The sequence below is a fragment of the Eulemur rufifrons genome, chromosome 4, assembly GCF_041146395.1.
Source record: "Eulemur rufifrons isolate Redbay chromosome 4, OSU_ERuf_1, whole genome shotgun sequence".
Classification (NCBI taxonomy): Eukaryota; Metazoa; Chordata; class Mammalia; order Primates; family Lemuridae; genus Eulemur; species Eulemur rufifrons.
The window spans coordinates 39,666,243-39,691,187 of NC_090986.1; the positions used below are offsets into that span (position 1 = coordinate 39,666,243).

The 24,945-nt window shown below is 37.5% G+C and overlaps 1 protein-coding gene across 3 annotated transcripts in view; it reads right to left on the reverse strand.

Moving 5' to 3' along the window:
- SLAIN1 (SLAIN motif family member 1) overlaps nt 1–24,945 on the reverse strand; it is a 52,368-nt gene that overhangs the window by 19,763 nt on the left and 7,660 nt on the right. For all 3 annotated transcript variants that reach the window (XM_069467127.1, XM_069467126.1, XM_069467128.1), the window contains one exon: nt 18,473–18,612. In XM_069467127.1, coding sequence (XP_069323228.1) covers nt 18,473–18,612 — 140 coding nt within the window. The remainder of the gene's footprint in view (nt 1–18,472; nt 18,613–24,945) is intronic.

Below are 24,945 nucleotides of genomic sequence, written 5' to 3' on the forward strand. Positions count from 1 at the left end.
TTCTGAAATGATCTTAAGACATACTCATCGGTTAAACTTTCTATTTTGCCTCCCTTGTCTAATAAGCATCTTCAACTAAAATGAATGCAATAAAGTACTAAGTTGTACACTGATACATCAATTTTCTGTAAAAAAATAAGTTGAGAGCACCTAATGGTCTATTATTTTTTGTACATCTTCAAAGTTGCCTGAGTTAAAAAATAAATATATCTCTGTAGTTCTTTTTGTACACCATTAAGCAAAATATGACCAAAAAAGAAACTAGATTGAATAAATGCTCCAGTGATGTTAATATCAAGAAAATCGCAAAAAGACAGGTGACAGGATAGGTTTAAGAAAGAACCTAAATTTCTTAAATTTTCCACAATGAAGACTATTCTGTTGACAACAAAAAGTTCCCAGAAACAATGACATTCCTACCATTCCTTGATCATCTTTGCCTAGACTCACAGTAAATATAGTAAATATTCAAATTTTTATTGAATATATGTCTCTGCATATAAACAAAATGAAATTTAAGTAATTAGACAATGTACATTAAAAAACTGATATAATTAAAACCTTAGTGATGATCCTCAAAAGGTTAGTACTGTATTAAACTAAGAGAGTTCAAAACTAAAGCCACTTTTTAATATATTCTGGAAATAATCATTTTTCACTTTCTTCTCACTATAGAGAAAGTACAGCATCTAATAAAACATTTGACACAAAGTATGCAATGAGTGCTGCTTGTGGTCAAAATTTAGCAATATTTTGGCCAATATATCTTTATTTGTTTCAACATCTAAATTACTTTGTTCAATTTTTAAAAACTTAAATAAATATAATTTATCTTTGAAACCAACGGTTAGTATAATTAGACATTTCAAACCAGCTAGAGCTTTAGTGAAGAAATATACCTGAAAAAGCATTTTATTAATATTTTCTAATAGCTACTTAGTTGAACTTTATGTGTATCAATCCTCTGAGTTCCAGTTAAATGATTATTATATTGGCTAGCACCCATGACTGGGGTAACTCACACATCAAAATTAGTTCAACAGGAGTCACTGTCTAAGGTGAGCTAGCTCCTACAATGTTGCACGGCACAGTTAAAATGAAGGATTATGCCAAGCACACTAACTGACAATAAACCATGCAAGAAGGAAACAAAGTTTCCTTGAAATCTTGAAACGCTACTATGTTTTAAAATCAAAGACACAGTTACCAAACAGCTGCAATTGTGTCTAATGGAATTTCTATACACTCTGTCAATTATGTAACATCTGACTTGGGTTAGGAAGCGCTGCAGGGCAGTACCCTTACCCTTCCTAGTGGCTTCTAACAGTAGGGCCACATTTCTTGACCCTAGGATACAAGCCCTGATCTTCTCTACTTCTCCAATCCTTTTTCTCCTTTCTCATCTACGAATAAGCAAAACTGCAGCTTGCAGAGACTTTGGCTCACTCTAATTTGCCACATCCTATTAGTCTCTCACTCAAAGCAGGCGATCTAAAACCATCGCTCCATAAGGGTGTAATGATCCTGGGGATCAGCGTGGGGTGGAGAAAAAAGTCTAAAGCAGCCCTATAAATGTTTTCTCTTTAGCTTTTAATAATTCTGATAAAAATCCATTAACAGCAAATTTTAGATGTTTTACTAAATTTCACACACTGATTTCTAAATAAGTTATGGTTTTGTATCTCTTTGTTCATGGCTCTCTTCTCAGCTAACCAAATTTATATTCTCTTTTGTTATTCCCAAGTCCAGGTTCTGCCTTATGGAGCTACCCAGTTATCATTTAATTCTTCATAAGCAAAGTCGTATATACCATTGAGCAAAAAAAAAGTAGTGCTCCAGGATGAGTCAGACACTCAGCACTAGGAAATGACATTCAGTAGTCACTCCTTCATTCAACATTTACCAAGAGACAGTAAAAAAACATTAAAGTTCTACAATAGTTACCTAAATACCTTCCACAGAGGCCCACAGCATTTCACTGCTCCAGAGTCATGCTGGAAAGTCTGTCTGGCCCCTGTGCCCCCACCTGCTCTTTCAAATTCGTCTATCTATTTGAGTTGTCCTCAACTATTGTGGCTACAGTGTTGCCAGATGCCACAGGTACTGGGATGAACAAGATATGGTGATTGCTCTCCTCTCCCTCCCACTCTAATTTCTAAAGACAGAAAAGCTATTGCAGAAGACAGGCAAGTCACATGGGATATAATGAGATATTGTAAGTGCAGTAAAAGTACCATGAAGAACATTCAGAGCAAAGGTGAAGACAATGATTAACTTCAAGGGAATCCAAAGACTTCAGAAGACATTATGTTTAATATGGCCCTTGAAGGTTGAGGAGCTTATCTCATGGGATACAATGCCATTTCTAGAAAGAAATAATGCATGTGAAACCATGGAGGCATGAAAGAGCCATGTACGTTGAGAGAATGGCAAATGTTTGGCCTAAAGCACATAGGGTAAAAGAAAGAAGAGTCAGGGCTGGAGAGGTTGGTAGGTTTGGTTCTGCACTGTCTTATATACTGTATATACTTTAATATACAGTATTTTGATTTTGAGAAAGTAAAAGACATCAGATATGCATTTTATGATGACATAAGTAGCCATATAGATGATGAACTAAATGGGCACAGAGACTAATGACTAGGAGATCAGTTAGGAGGCTTTTGGAGAAGACCTGGGTAAGATACAACAAAGTCCTGAACTAAAGCACAAGCAGAACATTTGGTGAGAACAGTTTCAATAAGCCACATCTGAGCCAAGTGGAGACACCTGGTAACTCAATAAATATAGGGGGTAGAGAAAAGGAGGAAACCAAAGATAATGCTCAGAGAACATGAGATAATCATGCTTAAACAAAAGAAAAAAGTGAACTGAACTCAAGAAGGCTGTTGGACATGCCTACGTGTGGGTGCCCAGTATGGAGCTGGAGTCCAGGAAAGAGGGCTGGAGAGGAAGACTCAGGACACATAAAAAATAAGTGTTATGTGAAGCCACAGGCATGAATGAAATCACCACGGGACAACGGATAGAAGGAAAAAAGAAAAGGCTCAAGGAAGGAACAACCCAGAGTAGACAGAAAGAGAATCAGTAGAGGAGACTGAAAAAGGTCAATCGGACAGAAGACTTCAGAAGGCCCAAGGATCAGGGGAACCCCCAAAGAAAAAAGACCAATGCGCAAGAGTTTCCAGATGGGAGCTATAACCAACAGTGGCAACTACTGCAGAGAGGTCCTGCAGGATGAGGACTAAAAAAGGCTACTAGCTAGGAAAACCTGTTCACTGAGGAGAGCAGATTCAACAGAGGATGTAAGGAAAAGCCCGTGTTAATAGGTCAAGCAGATGGAAGATGAAAAAGAAAATATCTTTGAAGAGATATGGCTATAAAAGGAAGGAGAAAAAGGGTTGTAGCTTGAGGAGAACAAGCTTCAAGAAGGCATGGAAAAAAGGAACCAGTAGAGAAGGGTCTCTATAGAAAAGGAAGGGCCTTAATGAAAATCCTGAAGGCAAGCGAAATGGGACAGAGATGAGCCAGAGGAAGCAGCCTTAGAAAGGGAATGTTCTCTCTTCCTCTGGCACATGGAAGTAAAGACCGTGAGAATGTACAGAATGCAGGAGACAGGTAGGTTTAAGGTTCTTCATCTGTAAATTAGAAGGCAATAAATACACTGAGAAGGCAGAGCCTGAAATGAAAAATCTCACGTGGTAATGTCTGAAATGGCCAACACTGGAAACAAGGAAACGGCTGAACATGGAGAACTAGAAAGCACTGCCTAGGATATGTCAGGTGCTGAGACATCACAACGATGGCTGATCTACTTCTTTACCGTGATTTTTCTGTAACATATTGTAATAAAGACCAACAAAAGACTAAAAGGATATTGAAGTCAGAACCTGGGACCTGCGTTCCAGTCTTTACCCTGCTACATGCTGGTTTTGAGATTTGGAGCAAATCATAACATCTTAATTCATAGTGATCTCCGCTGTCAGAGTGTGTCTCTGCTGAGAAAGAAAAAGTCATGTTTGTGGGAGGGTAATAAATAGGGCTTTGGTGAGCAAAGGGGAAAGTCCCGCAGCACTCATTCACAAACTATACTGCGTTCTTTAAGTGAAAAGTTATAGCAAACTGTAGCAAAGACATGCTCTACATTCTGAGGGCAAAGGTTCTAGAAGCTAGGTGGGAGAAGAAAATCTGTAGGACTCTTTTTCTAATTCTTAGTAAGTATAACCCAGTTTTCTCAAAATGATGGGCACACTTTTTACATCATAGCTTATCTAGACAATTTCACAGACCTAGTCTTTCCTCAGATACCACCAACTCAGAAACAAAGTACTGAGCTGTGATCCTTCACAACAGTTCCATCGGGTCAACAATTCTCACTTACTTATCCAAAGACCAACTCAGAGAAAACAAATGTCCTGAATGCCACATTTTTAAGAAAAATGGTTTCTTCAAAACCACAGGCTCCTAAGGTCAGTCGTATCTTGAGTCTTAAATAATGATGTTCATTACCACAGAGTCTTGGAAAGTAAGGGAGAAGGAAGAAGGCAAGGGTAACAGACTTTTGATCCTTCTACTTCATTCTCTTTTTACAACAGGCAGGCACGCAGGCCTCAGTTCTGAGCCAAATGGAAGGATCCAACTGCATGGTCCTTTACCAGTTACAGAGGGATCTAAGAGCAGTGGACGGGAAAGGAGATATCAGCTCTTTCAATACTTTTTATTCTCCCTTAAATTGGCAGGAAGCTTTACCCAGACCACAGCATTTTGACCTAAACCCATGAACCACCAGAGCAAGATCTTCATTTCTATAAACCATCCTCTCAAGTATACACTTCCTGACCTATGTGATCTTATTTTATCTTTACATACCTGAAGCCTACAAAAATGCTGGGCACACAGATGCACTCAAACATTTAGATTAAACTTTAACGGAGGAATTCAAAAACTGCAGTGAAGATAATATTTCACTGGTTCACTTGTAAGTTCTAACTGTACAGACTGAGATAAAAGTTTTCTGGAGAGGCTATAATTTCACAGCAAGTAAGTGCTGCTCCAAGCTGAGCAAACCCCCTGGAGCAGTAACATACGGTTTGTGCTTATCTGATCCACTATTTTTTATCGGGTAAACTTGAGCAGTATTCATTTCTCCACAGCGCTCCATGACCTGATATATAAGCATATGGGGTCTAGGAAGTCCTACTGCTACTTTGAAACAGGTGTTCAGTGCTCTCTTTCCCAAACCTGCCCAAAACAAAAAGGATTCAACTGTAATATATTTGTCAGTGTATTTGTATAAGGAGAAGGGCCAAAGAACTAGTCAATGTCCCTAAATGGTAGTCTTGGGTACTATATCATCAGGGTAAGTTAGGCATTATGCCCGAGTCTCACAATCTTCAAATTTAGCTAACAAAACTTATTAGAAAGTTAATTTGAATCTTTTCCCATAGTTCCTGTTCATGCAACCTATGATGACGAATGCAATGATTTAAAATCAGTAACCATGATATGTATGTGTGAGTACCTATGATCCCAGGACATGACAGGCACTCAATATTTAGACTTCCAGTTATGTTCAAAATGTAATAACTTATAAAAACATGACTTACACCACCTTTAAGAAACATCTAGGAAAAGAGTTCATCTATAAAACTAATATCCACAGCTAATCTAGAAAGTCACTTTCAATATTAGGATTAAGCTTTAAAATATATTTGGTTTGGAAGTAACTAAGGGGCTATGTACTCCTGTTGACTGGCAGGTAAATATTTAATAAATATTTGTTGAATGAGAGTTACAAAATTTCACAATGTTTATTAAGGAGTATTATTTAATAACATTTATTCCATAGAGATCAGAGTATTACAGTTATTCCTAGAACTGAATTTAACAGGTCAAATGTTTCCTAGGTTTTAAAAGTTAACATAATCTTAATGGTTAAAGTATCTAATCATCATAATTAAAGTATTAAAACTTTTCTATAAACCTAGAGCTGAAAAATGAGGGTCAGGAAGGGGACACCGTATGGCCTATCAAATTGTTTCCACTTAATCACTGGTCAAAACTGAAGGTAAGATGCCAGCTTTAAGCACACACAGATCAAATCCAGTGTTCTCCAGGACCAGAGTGATCTCTGCAACTTCACAAGTCAGACTTCCCATCTGCAATTAATAAAGGAGATTAAAAAAACCTCAGCAGTAATTAGACTTCAAAGGCATATTTAAAAATTCCCTTTTATAGAAGCCGTTTCACCCTTAGGTCTGTCTGCTACAGTTTAAATCAAATTTAAGGACAGTAAAAATGGCCACAGAAAGTGAGAAGAAGGTCTGTGTGAAAGTAATAATTTAATCTGAAAAGAACAAGGGAAAAGAGTGGCCTAATAATTTGTCAACAATGTGATGTTGTCAAGCAGATTACAGACAGCTGCTTTCAATTTCGACTACAGCCACAATGCAAGCTGACAACCAGCTGGAATAACTTCCATGTTCTAGACTGCAATCACGAGGTAAGAAAGATGTTACAGAATCTAATTCTATGGAGAAATGGGCTGAATAATCTCATGTCTGAGAATGATGGGGTCCTTCCCCGGAAAGTAAGGATAGACTAGATGGCCAGTTAGAGTCCCCACGCCCATGACTGTGCACAGAGTGGTGGGAAATCCAAGCCCTGCAGACTATTAGAAAGCACTGTAAGTTCCTGAATAGAGGAGATGAGAATGGAATTTGAATAAAGCTTCCTCTCCGGTATCTTCTGGGCACTCTTCTTCCAGTTAAGGACACAATATGTGTGGCTTATATTCCAGTGGCAAAAAAGGCCTCCGACCCACTAATATTGAGGTGGTAGAAATTAAGTATATAAATTTAGAGTTTTGACCAAGGGAAAAACATTTTTGGCCCTAACCCTAACCCATTCATGGTTTTTTAAATTAAAATACCTGCACACGAAGGATTAAAATAGACACAGAGGTCTAATACGGGAGTTTCTTGTCCCTCCCTGCCCAGACTCACCTTCCAGGAGTTTTGTTTTCCAGAATTTGAAGGCAATTATCTAGTTAGATAGAACTTTAAGTAGACAAACCAAGCATTGCCTTGTTGGCATCTGATTTCCTGCCATGAAAAGTTAGACATTTAATACACATTCGCCTTCTCTTACTTTTCATCTCCAGATTTGTTAGTTCTATTTTCACATTGTTAATGTTTATTGGATTCTCATTCTGTTTTATATCTGTGATTAGGACAGTTATAAGGTGATTTTTGGACATGACAGGACCAAGAGAAAGAAAGTAACTGTTTGGCACTAGACCATACCTACCAGGCAAAAACCATCACACACCTGAGGGTCAACTCATTGTCTTCCACCCTTTTGTGCTTCTCCTAGGTCATCTCTACAGCCACTGTTTTCTAGATCTCATGCGATCTTTTTCCTTATACTCCTCCCACCGTTAAAACGGGGTGCATAAAATAGTAAAACTTTCTAAATCTCTGCATAACCAGAGATTTCTGCATAACCAAATCTCTTCCTTTTGTTCCCATAATTTACTTACTTCAGTACAGAATTATAATTTGAAAATTACTTCCCCTCAAAACTTTAAAGACAATATTCATTTTTCATCTAGCATCCAAGATTACTTATGAAATGTCTGGAGTCTGTTATATTGTAGATAAACTATTTTTTCCTTTGAACATTTAGAATGTTTTCCTTAACCCTGGAAAATCTAAATTACAACAACCAGGAGGTCAAGGTGCAGGTCTTTTCTTGTGTTAGTTCATCCTGAGGGCTTGTTCCCCTTCAGCTCAAAGAAATATTATTTATTGATTATTTCATTCTCTAAATGGTCTGTTCCTACTTCTGGAACTCCTATTAAACAGGAGAGGTTCTGGATCTATTTTATTCTGTCCCTTAACTTCTCTCATATTTTCCATCTCTGTTTTTGAGAGATTCCTTTGACTAACTTTCAGAGAAAACCGACAACAGGCACTCCACGTAGATAGGTGAATTATTCCACAAGCAGGATTCCCATGAGGTGCCCGGACACACAGCAGCCGGGTGGTGGCAAAGGGAGGGAGGAGGTTTTAGAATATCATCTAACACACTTCCCACCCCCTGCTCTGTCTGACGTGAACATCTGAAATTGCTCAAGTTCTGCTTCTCCATCAGAGGTAGGGATCCCATACTTGGATCTCTCTACCTTCTTTAAAAATAGATATCTGGTTCTACCCTGAAGACTAAGCATCCTCACCACCTGCAGCCATTATCTGTAGCACTGTTCACATTCCAGCAACTCCCACTGCTGCAATACCCTTTACTGATTCGACTTCACTTATTTGAAAATGCTGTAACATGGAAGATAAGGCTGAGCATGCATATGCTTATACACATATACACACACAAATACATATGCACAATGACTGCAAATCTGAATTTCAAAACACTAATACACACACTGTTCCTTGAAATACAATCTTACAGCTGTGACAGTGGAAAAAAATTAAACTCACAAACACAAATCAACAAGAGCTCTAAAACTCATATACATGAAACAATATAAGAGTTTAAAGCTCCTTCATATTATAAATAATTGAATATATCAACAAATCAAAGCCTTATGTTTCCAAAGTGACTTGTCATGAGAGTCTGGCCACATTTTCAACTACTGCTTTTCACATGTAGTCACATAAGAAATTTAGGATATTAATGAGAAAAGCAGAAGAAAACATTAACTAAGTTAAAGAATCTCACCCTTAAAAAAAAATGCTAAAGCCTAACCTTATTCAATTTCAAAGAATTTCTAAAATCACTCTTTCACTCTCCATATCTTGCCAGATTTCAAAACAAGGCAATTCAGACAATACCACATAGCTTACCTGTTCAGAGCCATGTCACTCCTTTGCTTAAAGTTATTCAAAGGTTTTTCAAACATTTTAAGATAAAGTCCAGAAGCCTTAACTGCCCTGAAAACCCTGCATACATCTCTAGTTTCATTTAGAGCCCCTCAGGTCAGGAGTTCTCCTCCTTCACTTCCCTCTATTACGCCACCTCCATGACAACCTCCCAGTTCCTCTCATGTCACGCCTCGTCCCATTGCAGGGTCTCTCCACGCACTGTTCCTGTGTCCTGGGATGCTATTCCTCGGCATGCCGACCAGCACACACACACACACACACACACACACACACACACACAAGCTACCGGCTTAACTCCCACTGACTCTCAGTCCTTAGTGATGCATCATATCTTTGGGAAAGTATTTTCTGACCATACCCCTTAGCTAGGTCTCCCATTAGCACCATCCTGCTTCTTTTATGGGAGAGGAAGTAAAAGAACAAGAGCTGCTATCTGTGTCATCTGTCTCCTGCACTAGTCTGCATGCTCCAAAGGCGAGGCACCGAGCTCATCTTGCTTGTCACTGCGCTCTTACTACTTTGCCCTGTGCCTGTACCTAAATACCTTAGTACTTAGCACCGTGAATGTACTCTACACAGTTCATACATTCTAATCATCTCTGACCAAGCCCCGTGTCTCAGGCCTGTTTTGTAGAGGTTCCAAGAAATAGGTACAAACACTTACCAAAATAAAACTAATTTCACTGGCATAGAGTCACATTTAATCAACTGTCACGGCAGTATGAAACTAACAGACAACTACTTTGGAAGAATCTCTACTGTTTTGTTTTCTTCCTTGGTGGGAGTAAGTAATAAAATAGCATCTTGATAATAAATTCATTGGAACTATTAATATTATTGTATATTTTAATAAACACCTTTCTAATCATGGTGGAAATACAAAACAAAAACCACTTAGAATACATGCATAACTGGCAAAAGAAAGGAAGGAAGGATTGTTTAAGGGTATTTGGCAAACAAATATCCGGGTTGCTGGGTATAATGGACTAAACCTGAAAATTTCATAGAAGCACAATCCCTAATTTTTTGTTACTTACTGTACTAAGTCAATCACGATACTGAAGCAAATGTATTGGGGTTATTCTGAATAAAATAGAAAAGCAACACAAAAATTTGATAGAATCCCACAGCCATGACAATGTGTTTTCGATTTCTAACACACAGGACTAATAACAAAGGTCAGGAGACCCTGTCTTGGCACAAAAAATTCATTATGATTCCAATTGTTTTTCCAATGAGAAAAAGAATCCTTTGCAAAGCTTACCCAAAATGAACCCCACAGACTAAGTTTTAATTTTGTGCTCCAAATTTGACAGAGCACCTCAAGACTGGAAACGTGAGCTGGTAGAGATAGCATCTCAGGCCATGCAAGGAGAAACTGGACAGGTTCCAGGAGACGGACGCTTGATAAGCGTAATGTCTCAGTTCAATCTGTGTGGATTTTAACAAATGAAAGGGCCACCTTCAGAATTTTGGATTAGTCCACAACTTGCTTTTTCATTGGCTAAATTTAGAGTAACCCTCCATCATAACAATGAAAACAAGAATGGAAACAGGTACCATAAGAAGATAAAAGAAAAACTCAGTGAAGTGGGGGTATCTATTCACATTTCCTTAGCATATAATCCCAAAGGAAATGAGAGATGGTTACAGTGAAACATGACCCAAGATAGCAAATGTGCAGGGCTACACTATTTGTGAAAACTAGACCCACACTCCTCAAATGTGACCTGTCCTGATACAATAGTCATGGACATTCGAGTATCTAAAGTCAAGATAAGCTTTTATTAACTGGCCCCAAATTAACTGAGCCACATATTGGGTGTTTCAAATTACTTAGATAAGCTTTTGATCATTATTTGGTTATTTAACATCCCGGCCTCCTGACATGGATTTACCAAAGACTCTAGCCTTATTTCAATTTAGGGTATCATGTGAGTTAATCCTACCCATGAAAGCCCCATGGGGTTTTGTTATGTTTATTCTAAAGGGGTGAAGGGGAGTAGAAAGAATAAAGATGGGCGTGTCAGAAATGAAATACATATAGGTCTAAGAAGAAATGGAAAAGGAACCAACTAAAGAGGTTGTTTTGAATTCTCTACTACTGTTGAATAAACTACACTTAAAAACTTTCAATTTAAGATCCCTAACTCTAAGAAGTACACTTATAGAAAAAAAAAAAAAAAAAACCCCGAAAAAGAAAATGCCATTAGTTTTCTATGAAGTATAAGTAGCCAAAGACAATTTTCTGTTTTTTTAGGTTCAATTTCTGAATAAAAAAAGAATTGCCTATTTGGAATGTCCTGGTATATTTATACAGCACTTCACATTTTTCCAAGTTCACATTCAATATTTTCTGAAATCTTTCTAATAGCCCTGTGAAATTTGTTAAATGTCCCCTCTTACTAGGCAAGACATTGGAAATGGAGCATGCTCTCCATCACACAGTCTAAATATTAGATCAAGTCCCTCCCACCAGATTCACTCATTCAACCATTAGCATTCAACACCTACGGTGGGTTAGGGACTATTTTGGGCACTGAGAGGGTTCAGCAGTGAACAAACCAGACTCAAACCTCCACACTCAGAACTAAGATTTTAATGAGCCTCACCATGTATTTTTTGGCTTCACTGGTAGAATGCCATTTATAACACCAAATGTTCAATGAAAATTAGGCTTTTTGCCCAATCTAAGAAACTATAAAAAACAAACATTCAGTGCTTAAAATCCATTTAAAAAAAAAGTACTAAGCATTGGTAATTCAAAAAAATTGAGGCATAGGCCTTTGTCCTCAGATGCTTGATATACCTGAAAAAGGGCATATACATTAAAAATCAAATAAGAAGTTCACAAGACAGGGTGGCTTAATTTTGAAGGTTAGGATCATCTTCAAAAATAGGAAAACCAATCAAGATACTGAGCTTTGTGTAAGACTGCACACTTGAAAAAGAAAAGATTCTTCTACCTTTTATTACTTGATTTTATACCAACAGACTACAGATTTAGAGATGCCAAAAGACTTAATTTCCAATGATTAGTTATTTCACTTTTAAACATTACTTTCTGTGGTTTATCCAAAAAAGCCATTTACACTATTCAAATATATTAGGGAAGAGACCTAATATTTAAGTCTTTATTATATCTGCTTTACAAACATCTTTATTTAATACTTTATAACAACTCTACAAAACAAATAGAAATGTAAAAGATGCTAAGAAAACTTAAGTAAATTGCCTGTGCTGAATACCGGATAGATAAGACCTTACAAATTATAAAATTTGAATATTAAAATATCAGTTTGGTAAAGAAAATAAGTTTGGGATACATAATAAAAAGTTTTAGATTCAAGTCAATTAATATTCCCCATGAGAATTATGGGTATTAGATACATACAAGTCATGTGTAGGAATATACTGTATATACCTTACACCAAAAATAATTATCCTATTGAATCTTTAACAAAAACCAAAAAAAATTTAACCAATTTGCAAAATTACAATTGTGAAGACAAAGTATTTCTTTTAGTACTATCTTACAACAGTCATAGTGGTCCGGGCGTGGTGGCTCACACCTGTAATCCTAGCACCCTAGGAGGCCGAGACAGGAAGATTTCTTGAGCTCAGGAGGTCGAGACTAGCCTGAGCAAGAGTTAGACCTCATCTCTACCAAAAAGAAATTTAAAAAACCCAGTCAGGTGTGGCAGCACGTGCCTGTAGCCCCAGCTACTGGGAGGCTGAGGCAGAAGGATCACTTAGAGCCCAGGAGTTGGAGGTTGCAGTGAGCTACAATGACGCCACTGCACTCCACCCAGGGCAGCAGAGTGAGACTCTGTCTCAACAAAAACAAACAAGAAAACTGAGCACCCCTCCTCAGAACACCCCAAAAGAAAAAAATAAATAAATTAAAAAAAAAAAAAACCCCAATCATAAAGCAGATGCCATCTCCCTATGAAATTACACCTTATAACACACATCATTTTCTTTCCTTCATTTTCTTCAGGAAAACAAACTTTCTTCGGAAGGGCAGGATTTTAATAAGCTTGTCCTCACAACCTCAAGGCAAGGCTTGACTACATCCCATACATTTTCACATAATTTACCAAGTTTGTTATCTAGATCCAGGGCCACAGAGTTATCAGAGCATGAAAGCTTTCTGGGGACCCTACCAAATCACGAAGGCAGGCAGGAAGAAGAAGAACAGAGGCCCTGCAAGAAATTACAGTCCAAACGAGCTCCTTAGCAATTGGAGACGGTCTGGGGAAAAATGCAGCCAAATGTACCTACAGAAACCAGCCTTGACAAAACCTCACTTATATGTGTTCCTAGGGATGCTTACTCCATAAACAAGGAGAGATGCCTCGTCACCACCTTGGCTAACTTGCAGCCAAGGAAACAGTAGAGGCTAAGGACCTAGGGTAAAGAGGAAACAAGGAAGAAGGAAAAGGATATTAAACCAGCTCGCCCACCAGATACACTCTGGCTCCTCATAACTACGTCCTACGAGGGAATTAATCTTTAATTTTTGAGGAATTTTCTTTTAAGAAAAAAATCAGGGTCAAGAAATAGGAACCAAATACCTAAAATATTTGCTCTTATAAGCAGCATGTCATCTGAAGCCCCAGATGTTGCATTCTGCGGCTATTGTTACATTTAATGTTACATTAAAGAACTAGAGGAATAGAGGCTGAGAGGAGGAATGGAAAACAGGATAACTATTTATCCTTCCTTCAAATCTCATCGCTCCTAGTCATGGCTGTGCATTTCTTAGTAAACTGTCTTTAAATTCTGTATATGTGGAGGGAGGTGTACAGCCTCCATGGACTTTAATTAATCATTCTGCAACAAAATGCATAAGATGTGTAAGAAACTGATTCTTTTAAAGTAAACATGCTTGTGAATGGGAAGCTATACAGCAAGCTGACACTCACGCTGATGCTAGCCATTTCCTGAATGTTAAGAGGTGGCCTGTAAGGAAAAAGTTACAAGGACCCCAACCAATGTTAAATTATTCAACACCAAAATGAAATTGAAAGAGTAGTAAATGTGACATTGGGTCAAAGAGAATTAAACATTCACTCACTTAAACAACAGCCTCCATCAAGTGTCAGGTTCCCTTCTAGGAGTCAGAGAACAGGTGATCAACAAAACAAAGTCCCTGCCACCCTTGGGCAATTTATATTCAAAGAAGGAAGACAACCCCTAGGCTCAAAGAAAATGCTCAGTGATACCTCTTACTTCAAAATGATGATTGTCCAAGAGAGAAATTAAGTCTTAAAAAAAAAGAAAATACAGAGACTTATGGGATTTCTAAAATATAGAACGCTCACATTATTCCAACAAAATATTTGTACTATATCATGAATAAAATTTAGGTTAAACCCTTAATTTCTGATATCAATTAACCAGCATTGAAAAAGACTGCCTTAATTGGAAGCCAATAAGAATTTTTCAAGATGGGGGATTAAATAGGAATTTCTCCCTATCTCTTGTAAAACCACACTAGAGTGACAGATAAACTCATAAGCCTGCAAGGCAGACTGTATAGAAGAGACAATATCAGGCTAAGGAGGGTCACAACATTTTAGAAATGAAAAACAAATACACATTAGGTAATAGTCTTGGGTTTTGGCGTTCTCTGCTCTGCGGGCCCAAGGGAAGGGAAGCAAGTAAAAACCTGGTAAGGTCCTGGAATTGCAGATACAAAGTACCACAGCGGGTAGGAAGTTCTGTGGTTAAGCAAAAATACAGGACCACTGAAAATCTATAGGAAAGCACTGGAGCCCTGGAGCCCCCACTCTGCCTGCTCAGGCAACTGCTCCTCCCCTGCTTTTATCAAGGATAGGTTTTATTACCTGAGTAAACTGAAACAGAAAGCCACTAGATGTAAGGGTACAAACACAAATAGGGGTACCTTGCAAAAAACAGGAGGATTAAGTGGAAATTTGCACACTAGAAGGTAAAGCTCAAAGCAGGCTGAGACTTAAACATCTGTACCGTCCACTGTTGTGACCCCATTACCTAGAATGGTACCTGGCACATAAAAGTTACTAAATACACAGCAGAAGAGTTAAGATGAGTTTTCTTAAATCTCCAAGAAAGTAGAACATAAAGAGATCAGGAAGAGAAAGCAGGAGAGAAAAATATCAAATTGTTGTGAACATCAATCCAGGATATTCTGACGCACGGGAGTATATAAAAAGATAGAACAGAGAAAACAGCGGGGGGTTGAGGGGTAAATAACAAAGAGATGATGTAAGAAATTTCCCAGAGCTAAAGTTTTGAGCACCAAAAACTTTGAAATTTCAAAATGCCAAGAATAAAAGAAAAGATTCTATACTACTCGGGGTATTTTAGTTAGAGAGGTCACAAATAAGAGAATCAGAAATGAGAGAGGTACTGGACTTCAACAGCCATCCTGAAGTAAAGTATAATGAAACAATACCTTATAAATTCCGTGGGAAGTGGTTTTTAACCTAGAATTCTATGCTAGTCCAAAGAACTATTGGGTGAAAGGGTGAAGGTACAATAAGGACATTTCAGTCACGTGAGGGTCTTAAGGCTTACCTCCCACATATCCTCTTTCTCTCTACTCTCCAAAAAAACAACTGGAGAATGTATTCCACTAAAAGAAGGGAATGTAAAGAAGTCTTTGCATCTCCAAAACAGGTGACACGGCCCTGAAGAGAGGCCAGAGGAGCTCCCAGTAAAGCAAAAAGGAGGCCCCACCATGACAGATATTCATTCAGATGCTACAGAGAACCAGTTAGAATAAGAACAGAGGGCACTGCCTGAAGAACAAAACCAAACCCTTCGATTTATGTGTCTCCATCTTGAGGAGGGTTCACCCAGAGAGTTTGGGGATAAATTAATGACAAGGACCAAAAAAGCAACTAAGTGTCTTTTTACAATTAACTCTTGAAAAACAATAAAAAGCTAGATGTAAAAAGAAATAAAATGTTAAAATACTGTATGGCTTAGATTGGTAAAAAGCTACGTGGGGATGATATGCAAAGAAAAAGTATAAGGAGGAGGGTGTAAAAGAATTAAATCTTTACCATCGCAAGTTGAAGGCCAATGGATAATGTTTAAAATTGAAAACTCAAGCAACAGCCATATAGACATGGAATTTAAAAAGAGGTAAACAGCAAAACCAAAACACAGCTTTTGTTAAGTGCATCTGGGAAATAATATGGGCAGGGGAGGGGAGGGCAGGAATTGATACTTTTCCTTTGAGAGTCCTAACACTTGTATGTTTTAAACTACAGAAATTATTTTGTGAAACGTAAGTCTAATTTTTTTAAAACCAGAATTTTCATCCAAAACAGCCTATTCTAATTGGTTACTTTATCTCAATGGGATTATGGATTATGAATGAACTCTGAAACGAAAGCATTTAGTCTCACAGCAAAAGAGGTTTTAGATACATATACAAACCTAGTGAAAGACTAATTTTGGTTTTGAAAAACTAGTTCTGTAAACTTTTATCTGAAATTTAAATAGATTACACCATGAACAAAACAGTATGCCAATTCATGTCCTCACAATCTCACAATTCTGCCTGAGCCCCTTGGCAATGAAAGAAAAATTAGATCAATGGGCACTTAAGTCTAAAATCTCAAAAGCAACTACCAATTAGGATGATTTACATTAAGTTTATCAAAATCAGCCTTATATGTATAAATCTACCTTGTGTGCAAATGAGCCAAACCAGGGGTTGGCAAACTGTGGCCTAAATCCAGCCCACTCCTCTCTTGTAATAACCCAACAGCTAAGAATGATTTTTACATTTTTTTGAATGATTGGAGAAAGAAATATATTTCATGACGGATGAAAAATCACATGAAATTCAAATCTCAGTGTCCATAAATAAACTCTTAGTGGAACAACACTGTTGTTCATTAATTTCTGCATCGATATCATTCATGGCTGAGTTGAATAGTCGCCACAGAGGTTGCGTAGTCTGCAAAACTTAAGATACTTACTATCTGGCCCCTTTCTGAAAAAGTTTCTTGACCCCTGAGCTAAAGGACTATAATTCTGAATTTCATTTTAATTTTATTTCGGATTACTGAGCCAAATCCATTAAAGTGTACATATATGTCCTTAAATCAAGGGTTATTTAAGTAAGAAAACTTAGGGATGATCTATACAACCCTTCAAGGAGCTAAGTCCAAAGGGATTTAACAGTCTGCCTAGATCACTCAGGTAAATGGGAACAAAACCAAGATTAGAGCCCCGTGACTCAGATAGCTGCTCTCTGTTAGACAGACATCTGTGGCCAAAGTTTTAACCCTAGTATGCCTTTGTTCCTATACTGCTCTTCAACTTTCCATTAACTCATTTATTTCATGTTAGTTAAAATGTTAATAAAACTTGCTCTTTAGTTCCACCTTCCTCAAATATTTAAAACAGATTTCTGTTGCTATTTCCACACAACCATGCCAATACAGCAGAATACAATACTGGTTAAGGATGGGATCTTTCGTGTTAGGGTGACCCCGGCTGTGACTGTGTCCCTGAGGATCACTCTGGCCTTGTAATTCTCTGAACTTCTCTAAACTTCACTTTTCTCACCTCTAAAGGTGAGCTCACTATGTACCTCAGAAGATTACACTTAGACTGAAAGACGAAGGATGTCAAGAACTTAAGGTACTGTCACAGAATTAGGAGCTCGAGAAACGTGACCTATTATACTTTGTCTGATGTCCAAATATTTTATGACCATTACCCTCCAAGAGTTTCATGGGCAGCATTCTCAGACTTCAATGTGCATGAGAATCACACCAGTGAACTGAACAGTGCAGAGTCCCCTGTCCCTACCCTCAGATACTCTGACTCTTTAATCTGGAGGGGCAGGAGTCTGTACTTTCAAGCTCAAGTATGACTTGGATACAGGTGGTCCATGGAATAGAAACTGTTCATTCCTAGATAATGAAACAGATACCAAGAGGTTAAGAGACAAGCCAAAAGCCTACATAATCACAGCTTTAAGTAGTCTACGGCATCAAAATAGCAAGGAACCGAAGACTACTCATTCCTTTTGCTGTTTTTCCAACTGCTTTTTTTTTTTTTAACTTCTGTTGGGCTCCTTAAGTTAACTAATGTTACATATAATAGAAAGATTATTTCTCAGTTTATGAAGGTTAGGACTTCCATTTATACATCCAACTCAACACTGAATGAGCTCCATAAGGTCAGCACTCGGATCCCAATGCAGCCCCAGTTTTCTGTCTCAGAATTCAGCCACACAACCTTGTTACCAACCCCAGAGAATTGAAGACTGACCCATTTATTGGTATTTTGCAAACAGAAAGGGGAAAAAAAAAATAGAAAAAAAAAGGCATTCCTGTGTTACAATACAAACTAAAGCAAACTAAAAATCTGGTTTAAAACAAGCACAAAACCAAATGCGCCCCATATGCAGAAGCCCTGATAAGTAAGACACGTGAAGGAAACTGCATGCAACAGCTGCACAGGTTCTTCAGTGGAAATGTCTGTTCCAAAACCAGCAACAGCAGCAGAGCTGAGAGTGGCAAGAGTTGGAGACAGCAAATGCACACGTTCACAATTACCTTGCTCCAGTCTGAAGCACAGGGAACGTCTCGCGGCTTCCATCTCAGGAGTTGGGTTATCTAGCACATGTCTACACCACTGCAAAGGAGTCAGGGATTTCTCTGATGAGGTGAACGTCTTTGAAGAGCCAACGTATAACCTTAAAAAAAGAAATCTACATTATAGGTATGATATAGCCATAGAGTACCTCTCTTTGGGGGAAAACAACACGTATTTAACAACTTCTACAGACATAAAACTCACATTTGATGACTTCAAAGTACCCAAAATCTTTTTTAACAGGCAGATATCCCCAAGTAGAATATGACATTTTCTGTAGCCCAGTGAAAACTTCCAGAAGGTCTAATGATTTTCGCCTTAACTGTGTGCTTCAGAGTCAGGGATCAGAGGCTTTTGTTACCAAAGATCTTACTCTCCCTCTTTACATGTCAAACATTTTCATCTCTCTCTTTGGCATTAGAATCTCTTATGTGAACTTGGGCTAATGGAAGTAAGCATGGCAGATCTTACTTGTAACTTTAAAAAATAAATCTAAACAAGTGAAAGTCAGTTGTTTGTTGATTCTCTGAACCCTTCAATAACCAGATATTTCTCCTGTCTCAAATCTATACTAACCTTGGTATGTGCTTCTTTTCGTTAAAGCCAAACAGCTTTTAAAAGATATGTTTTAGGCAGAATTCACTTTCAGCATCTAACCATAACACAGTTAATGGGCAGTATTCAAAATAACCACCTGGAGGCACTGCAGGTTATAATAAAGGTTTTCTCTCATTGATATACTATGTTAAGGTAAATTTTAGAATACGTTCAATGATAGGCTTGTACAAAAAGGTTTATTTTGTGGAATACTTAACTGTTAACTAAAAATGAAGGGGAGAGGTGGGGGAATGACCTCCCTGCAATTGCTGGCTCTAGTCATTGACCTTGCTATACTGAGCTTATTATAATTACAAATCTAAAGTAACACTCCTTCAAAGTTACAATTCTAATGCACACATTCTTGAAATAACATACATTTTTCACATTTTTACTGTGCTAGGCAGGACTTCCATCTATTAGATTAATTTATCAGTTATCTAAGATGGTTGGGGAATATACTATTCTTTAGTAAATTATTCCTATAGATCAAGGGTTGGCAAACTTTTTCTGCAAAGGGCCAGCATGCAAATATTACAGGCTCTGTGGGCCACAGGATCTGTGTTGCAACTACTCAACTCTGCTGTTCTAGTCCAAAACATCATAGACAATATGTAAATGAGTAAGCATGGCTGTGTTCCCATACACTTTATTTATAAACACCGAAAGCTGAATTTCCCATAATTTCCGCATTCTTTTGATTTTTCTCCCATCATTTAAAAATGTAAAAACCTATCATGCCATACAAAGCACGCAACAGACTTGATTTGCCCTTGGGACAGTTTGCTGACTCCTGCTACAGATGAAGATTCTAAAATACAGCCCTTTTAACTGATTTAATTGTATTTACAATATATCATTCTTTCCCTAGATGTGGTGCACAATCCTGTCTCCATCAAGAGTATACTAATTATGTAAAAACTCATATTCCTAGGTCCCATCTCAGTCCTACTATGCATTACCTACCTATGTAGGTAATAATCCCTTCCACCCTTCTTGCTACATGACCCTTAAATTGTTCAGTACCAGGTATCTCTCCCTATTTCCCCAAAGCTAGTCCAGGGGAGTTATTCTCAACCTTTGGTGTGTCAAAATCACTCAAAGCGCTTGTTAAAACACAAATTACTAGACCACATCCTCTAAATTTCTGATTCAGTAGGTTTGGGGTAGGGTTTAAGGATCTGAGTTTCTAACAAGTTTCCAGGTGATGCTGATGTTGCTGGTCTGGAGATCACACCTTGAGATGCCCTGGGCTCATTCCCCTTTGCCTACTGACTGGTGTAGGCCCAAGACGCATATGCAATCCTAGCCAACAAAACAATGAAAGGAAATTATATGAAGGGCTTGTGGGCAAGGTTTTCCTCACGTTTAAAGGTGTCACAAAAGACTCAATTACATGCTGCCCTCAGGAAATGTACGTTAAATATAGACACACAAATGGATTAAAAGTAAAAGGCCTGAAAAGTAATTAAAAACAAAAAAACTACCCACAAAGAAAAGTCTGGACCCAGAACACTTCACTACTGAATTCTACCAAACCAAAAAAAGCCAAAAAAGCAAAAAACAATTCTTCACAAACTCTTCCTAAAAAATAGAAGCAGAGGGAATACATCCGAACACAGTCTATTAGGCCAGTGTTACCTTGATACCAAAACCAGACACACACATTATAAGAAACTAAAGAGCAGTATCATTCATGAACACAGATGCAAAAAGTCTAAATATTTCAAGCAAATTGAGTCTAACAATATATAAAAAGATATTTCATCTTTTCCAAGTGGGGTTTTTCCCAGAAATGAAAGCTTGTTTTAACATTCAAACATCAATATAACTTACCAATTAACTAAAATAGAAAAACCATATGATCATCTCAATAGACAAAAAAGTACTTAACATCTACTCCTGATAAAAATTCTCAGAAAATTAGGAACAGAATTAAACGTCCTCAGCCTGATTGGAGGCATCTATAAAAACAGCATACTTAAGAGTGAAAGACTGCGCACTTCTCCCCCAATATCAGGAACAAGATACATGTATTAGCTCTCATCACTTCTATTCAACCTCACTGAAAGTTTCAGCTAATGTAATCAGGCAATAAATGAAAGCATCTACACGGGAAAGAAAGAAGTAAATCTGTCTTTATTCACAGATGACAGGATCATCTATGTAAAAAAAAAATCTGAGGGATATACAAAAAAGATAGAATAAGTGAGTTTAGTAGTAAGATTATAGGATACCAGATGGATGTAGGAAAATCAACTGCATATTTGTATATATTAGCCACAGACAATTGGTATTTTTTAAATTTCACTTTCCATTTATAATAGCATTAAAAAAAACATAAGATTCCTAAGGATAAATTTGACAAAAAAATGTGCAGGACCTAAACACTGAATACTACAAGACACAGAGAAATTAAACAAAACCAATAAATGGAAAGAGATACCACGTTTAGAGATCAGAAAATTAAATATTGTTAAGATGTCAATTCTCCTTTAATTGACGTACATAATTAGCAAAATCCCAATCAAAATTCCAGCCGGCATTTCTGCAGAAATGTAAAAGCTGATTCTAAAATTTATATGTAAATGAAAATATCCTAGAATAGCCAAATGACTATTTAAAAAACAAAGTTGAAGAACTACAACTGATTGAGACTTATGACAAAGCTACAGAAATGAAGACAGCTTAGCATGCCATAAAAATAAATAGATCAATGGAAAAAAATAGATAGTCCAGAAATAGAACCACACATTTACGGAAAACTGATTTTTAACAAAGTACAAAGACAATTTAATAAAGAAAGGATAGTCTTTTAAATAAATGGTGCTGGAACGAAATGGATATCCATATGCATAAAAGTGAACTCTGATCCATAATTCACATAATATCCCAAATTAACTCAAAATAGAACACAGACAAAAATGTATAACTTGAAACTGTAAAACTTTTGTAAGAAATCACAGGTAAGTCTTTGCCCTTGGGTTGGCAAATATTTCTTAGACACAATTTCTAAGACTGAAGGCATGATTCATAAGGAAAACAAATTATCACTTGGACTTTATCAAAAGTAAAAACTTTGCTCTTTCAAAGGCATTGCTAAGAGAATGAGTGACAAACCACAGATTGGGAGGAAAATATTTGCCAATCATGTATCTAACAATTTTTATGCAGACTATATGTTAGATACTCTGCAAACTCAATAATCAATTTTAAAAAATGGGCAAAAGATTTGAATAAAAATTTCACCAATTATTGATGGCAAACAGGTATATGAAAAGATGTTCAGTAGTCATTAGAGAAAAGCTAACTAAAACCACAATGATATACTACCACATAGCTACTAAAATGGCTAAAATTAAAAAGATTAGCCATAGCAAGCAAGTGTTGATGAGCGTGTAGTACAATGGCAAGCTTCATACAGAGCTGATGGAAATGTACAATGGTATAATCACTTCAGAAAAGAGAGTTTGGCAGCTTCTTAAGAACACACACCTACTCTCTGTTCTAGCCACTCAAGTCATTAAGTATTTACCCAAGAGAAAAAAGCACGTGTCCATACAAAGACTTACACATAAATATCCATAGCAGCTTTACTTGCAATATCTAAAAAAAATTGAAAACAATCCAAATGTCCACCAAAAGATGAGTGGATAAACAAACCATGGTTGTATTCACACAATCTAACAGTTTCCACAATAAAAGTGAATGAACTATTGATTCATGTTAACAATACAGATGGATTTCAAAATAATTATCTGGATTAATAGAAGCCAGACAAAAACAAACAAATGAAAAAGAGTACATACTATGTGATTTCACTGATATAACACTATAGAAAATGCAAACTAATCTCTAGCGACAGGAAACAGACCAGTGGTTGCAGTTTTGGAGGTAGGCAGGAAGAGGGAAGGAACACAGAGAACCACAAAGAAACCTGAAGTGCTGAAACCTGTCCACCATCACAATCGTGGTCATGGGTTCACAGGTATATACATATGTCAAGGTCTATCAGATTGCACATTTTAAGAATGTACAGCTTATATGTCAATCACAATTCAGTACAGCTCTTAAAAAAACGTCACAAGACGGGGACCAACTGCTTCCTGTCCCTCAGTGTTAAGATGAGGGACTCAGACCTGTCATCTACCACGTATGTGAAGAGAAGCTGGTGTCACAGCTCTGACGTGCGTGGGCCACTAATTAGTCAACTGCAGAATTTCCTCATCTCTAGACTTTGAGTTAACTAATTTTCCTCTTTGTTTACTACACACACAAATTCATGTCTCTGACCCCTTTCTTGCTCTCAAGTCCCTCTAAGCTACTATCTGAAGTACCGTTCTGTCCGCTACTTCCAGCATCCTACGGGACAACTGACAATCTCTTCTATTGCTAGGAAGCGTCCACCAACCAGCTTGCCTCTGGACTTCGGATAATCCCACCAACTTTTTTTTTTGATAGAGTCTTTATATTTTGTTTTTAGGGGAACCCCACAGGATGACGCCCTTAATCTCTTAAGGCCTACGTGATACAGTTCTTTCACATGACCACACGGCCTCACAGCATACTCGAAAGCAGTCCTCACTTCCACAGGCACATTCAGTCCCTGAGTGACCCACGCTGCTATGCTCATGGCTTTCTTTCATACCCCATCATTCATATCCACCAACTGGTACTATAGCTCACCCTGACCCTAAATTTCATAGACTGTACACATGATCACAATACTGAAAAGTAGGGAATTCAGTTGAAAGTCTACAGAAGGGACAACTGGAATCTCAGATCCTCTCCTCTAACCCATACAGCCAGTCCTACTACCCCTTCTCCGTCACAACCTAAGACCAGAGACTCACCATCTGAATAGGCTGACCCAGAGAAGCCCTGACTTCAGGCACACCAAACTTAACTGAAGGAGGAGTGAGGGACCTTACTGAACCAGGGACTAAACCAACGTCCACATGCTGACTGCTTGGAACTGTGGCCTCATTTTTCTCTTTATACTCCTAGAAGTGAATGCCTTGCTTATATCTCCCAGGAGTACAGAAGAGTTATGTCTAGAGAAACACATGCACCCAAAAGAAGACCTAGAGATGAGATACTTAAATCTGGACTAGCTGTCCATTCATTCACTAATAAGCTGTACTAGTCAAATAGCTCCACCCATGAAAAGCTTTAGATTGACTTTAATACCTCCTCTAGGTGTGAAGAGAGATCCGATGACACCAAATATTCGAATACTCCTTTACATAAAACGCTGAGACCAGAAGTAGAGGGGAAAAAAAGAAAAACCAAGGAGAAAAGCAATGCAGGGAACAGATGAAAAATCCACTGCAACTACACTTGGTATCATATAAGAGAAAATGTTGCATTCACCGAAAAAAAAAAGAGATATCAAAAAGAAAGTTTCTTCATTCTTGGAAAATTAAACAATCGAAGCAAAAATAAGAGTCAATAAATGGTTTGTAATATCAAGTTGAAGAAATCTCCCAAAAGCAAAACAAAAACATAGATTAGCAATGTGAGAAGACAGATAAAAAAAAATTAAATGGTTGCACTAGATGGACTGATCTACATCTGACTGTTACAAGTGGTTAAAAAAAAAAAAAGTGGAGAAAAGATTTTTTTTAAAAAAAGCAAGAAAATTTCCCAGAGATTAAAAGCAGGCCATGAGATTCTTGAATGAAAGTGCCCACAACTGTCCAGTACACCAAATACATAAAAAGAATCACACTAAGACACATATGTATTTTAGAATACTAGAAATAAAGAAAGCTAAAGAAAAAGTCACAAAGGATTAGATAACCAAATCATAGTGCACTCAACAGCCAGAACACAA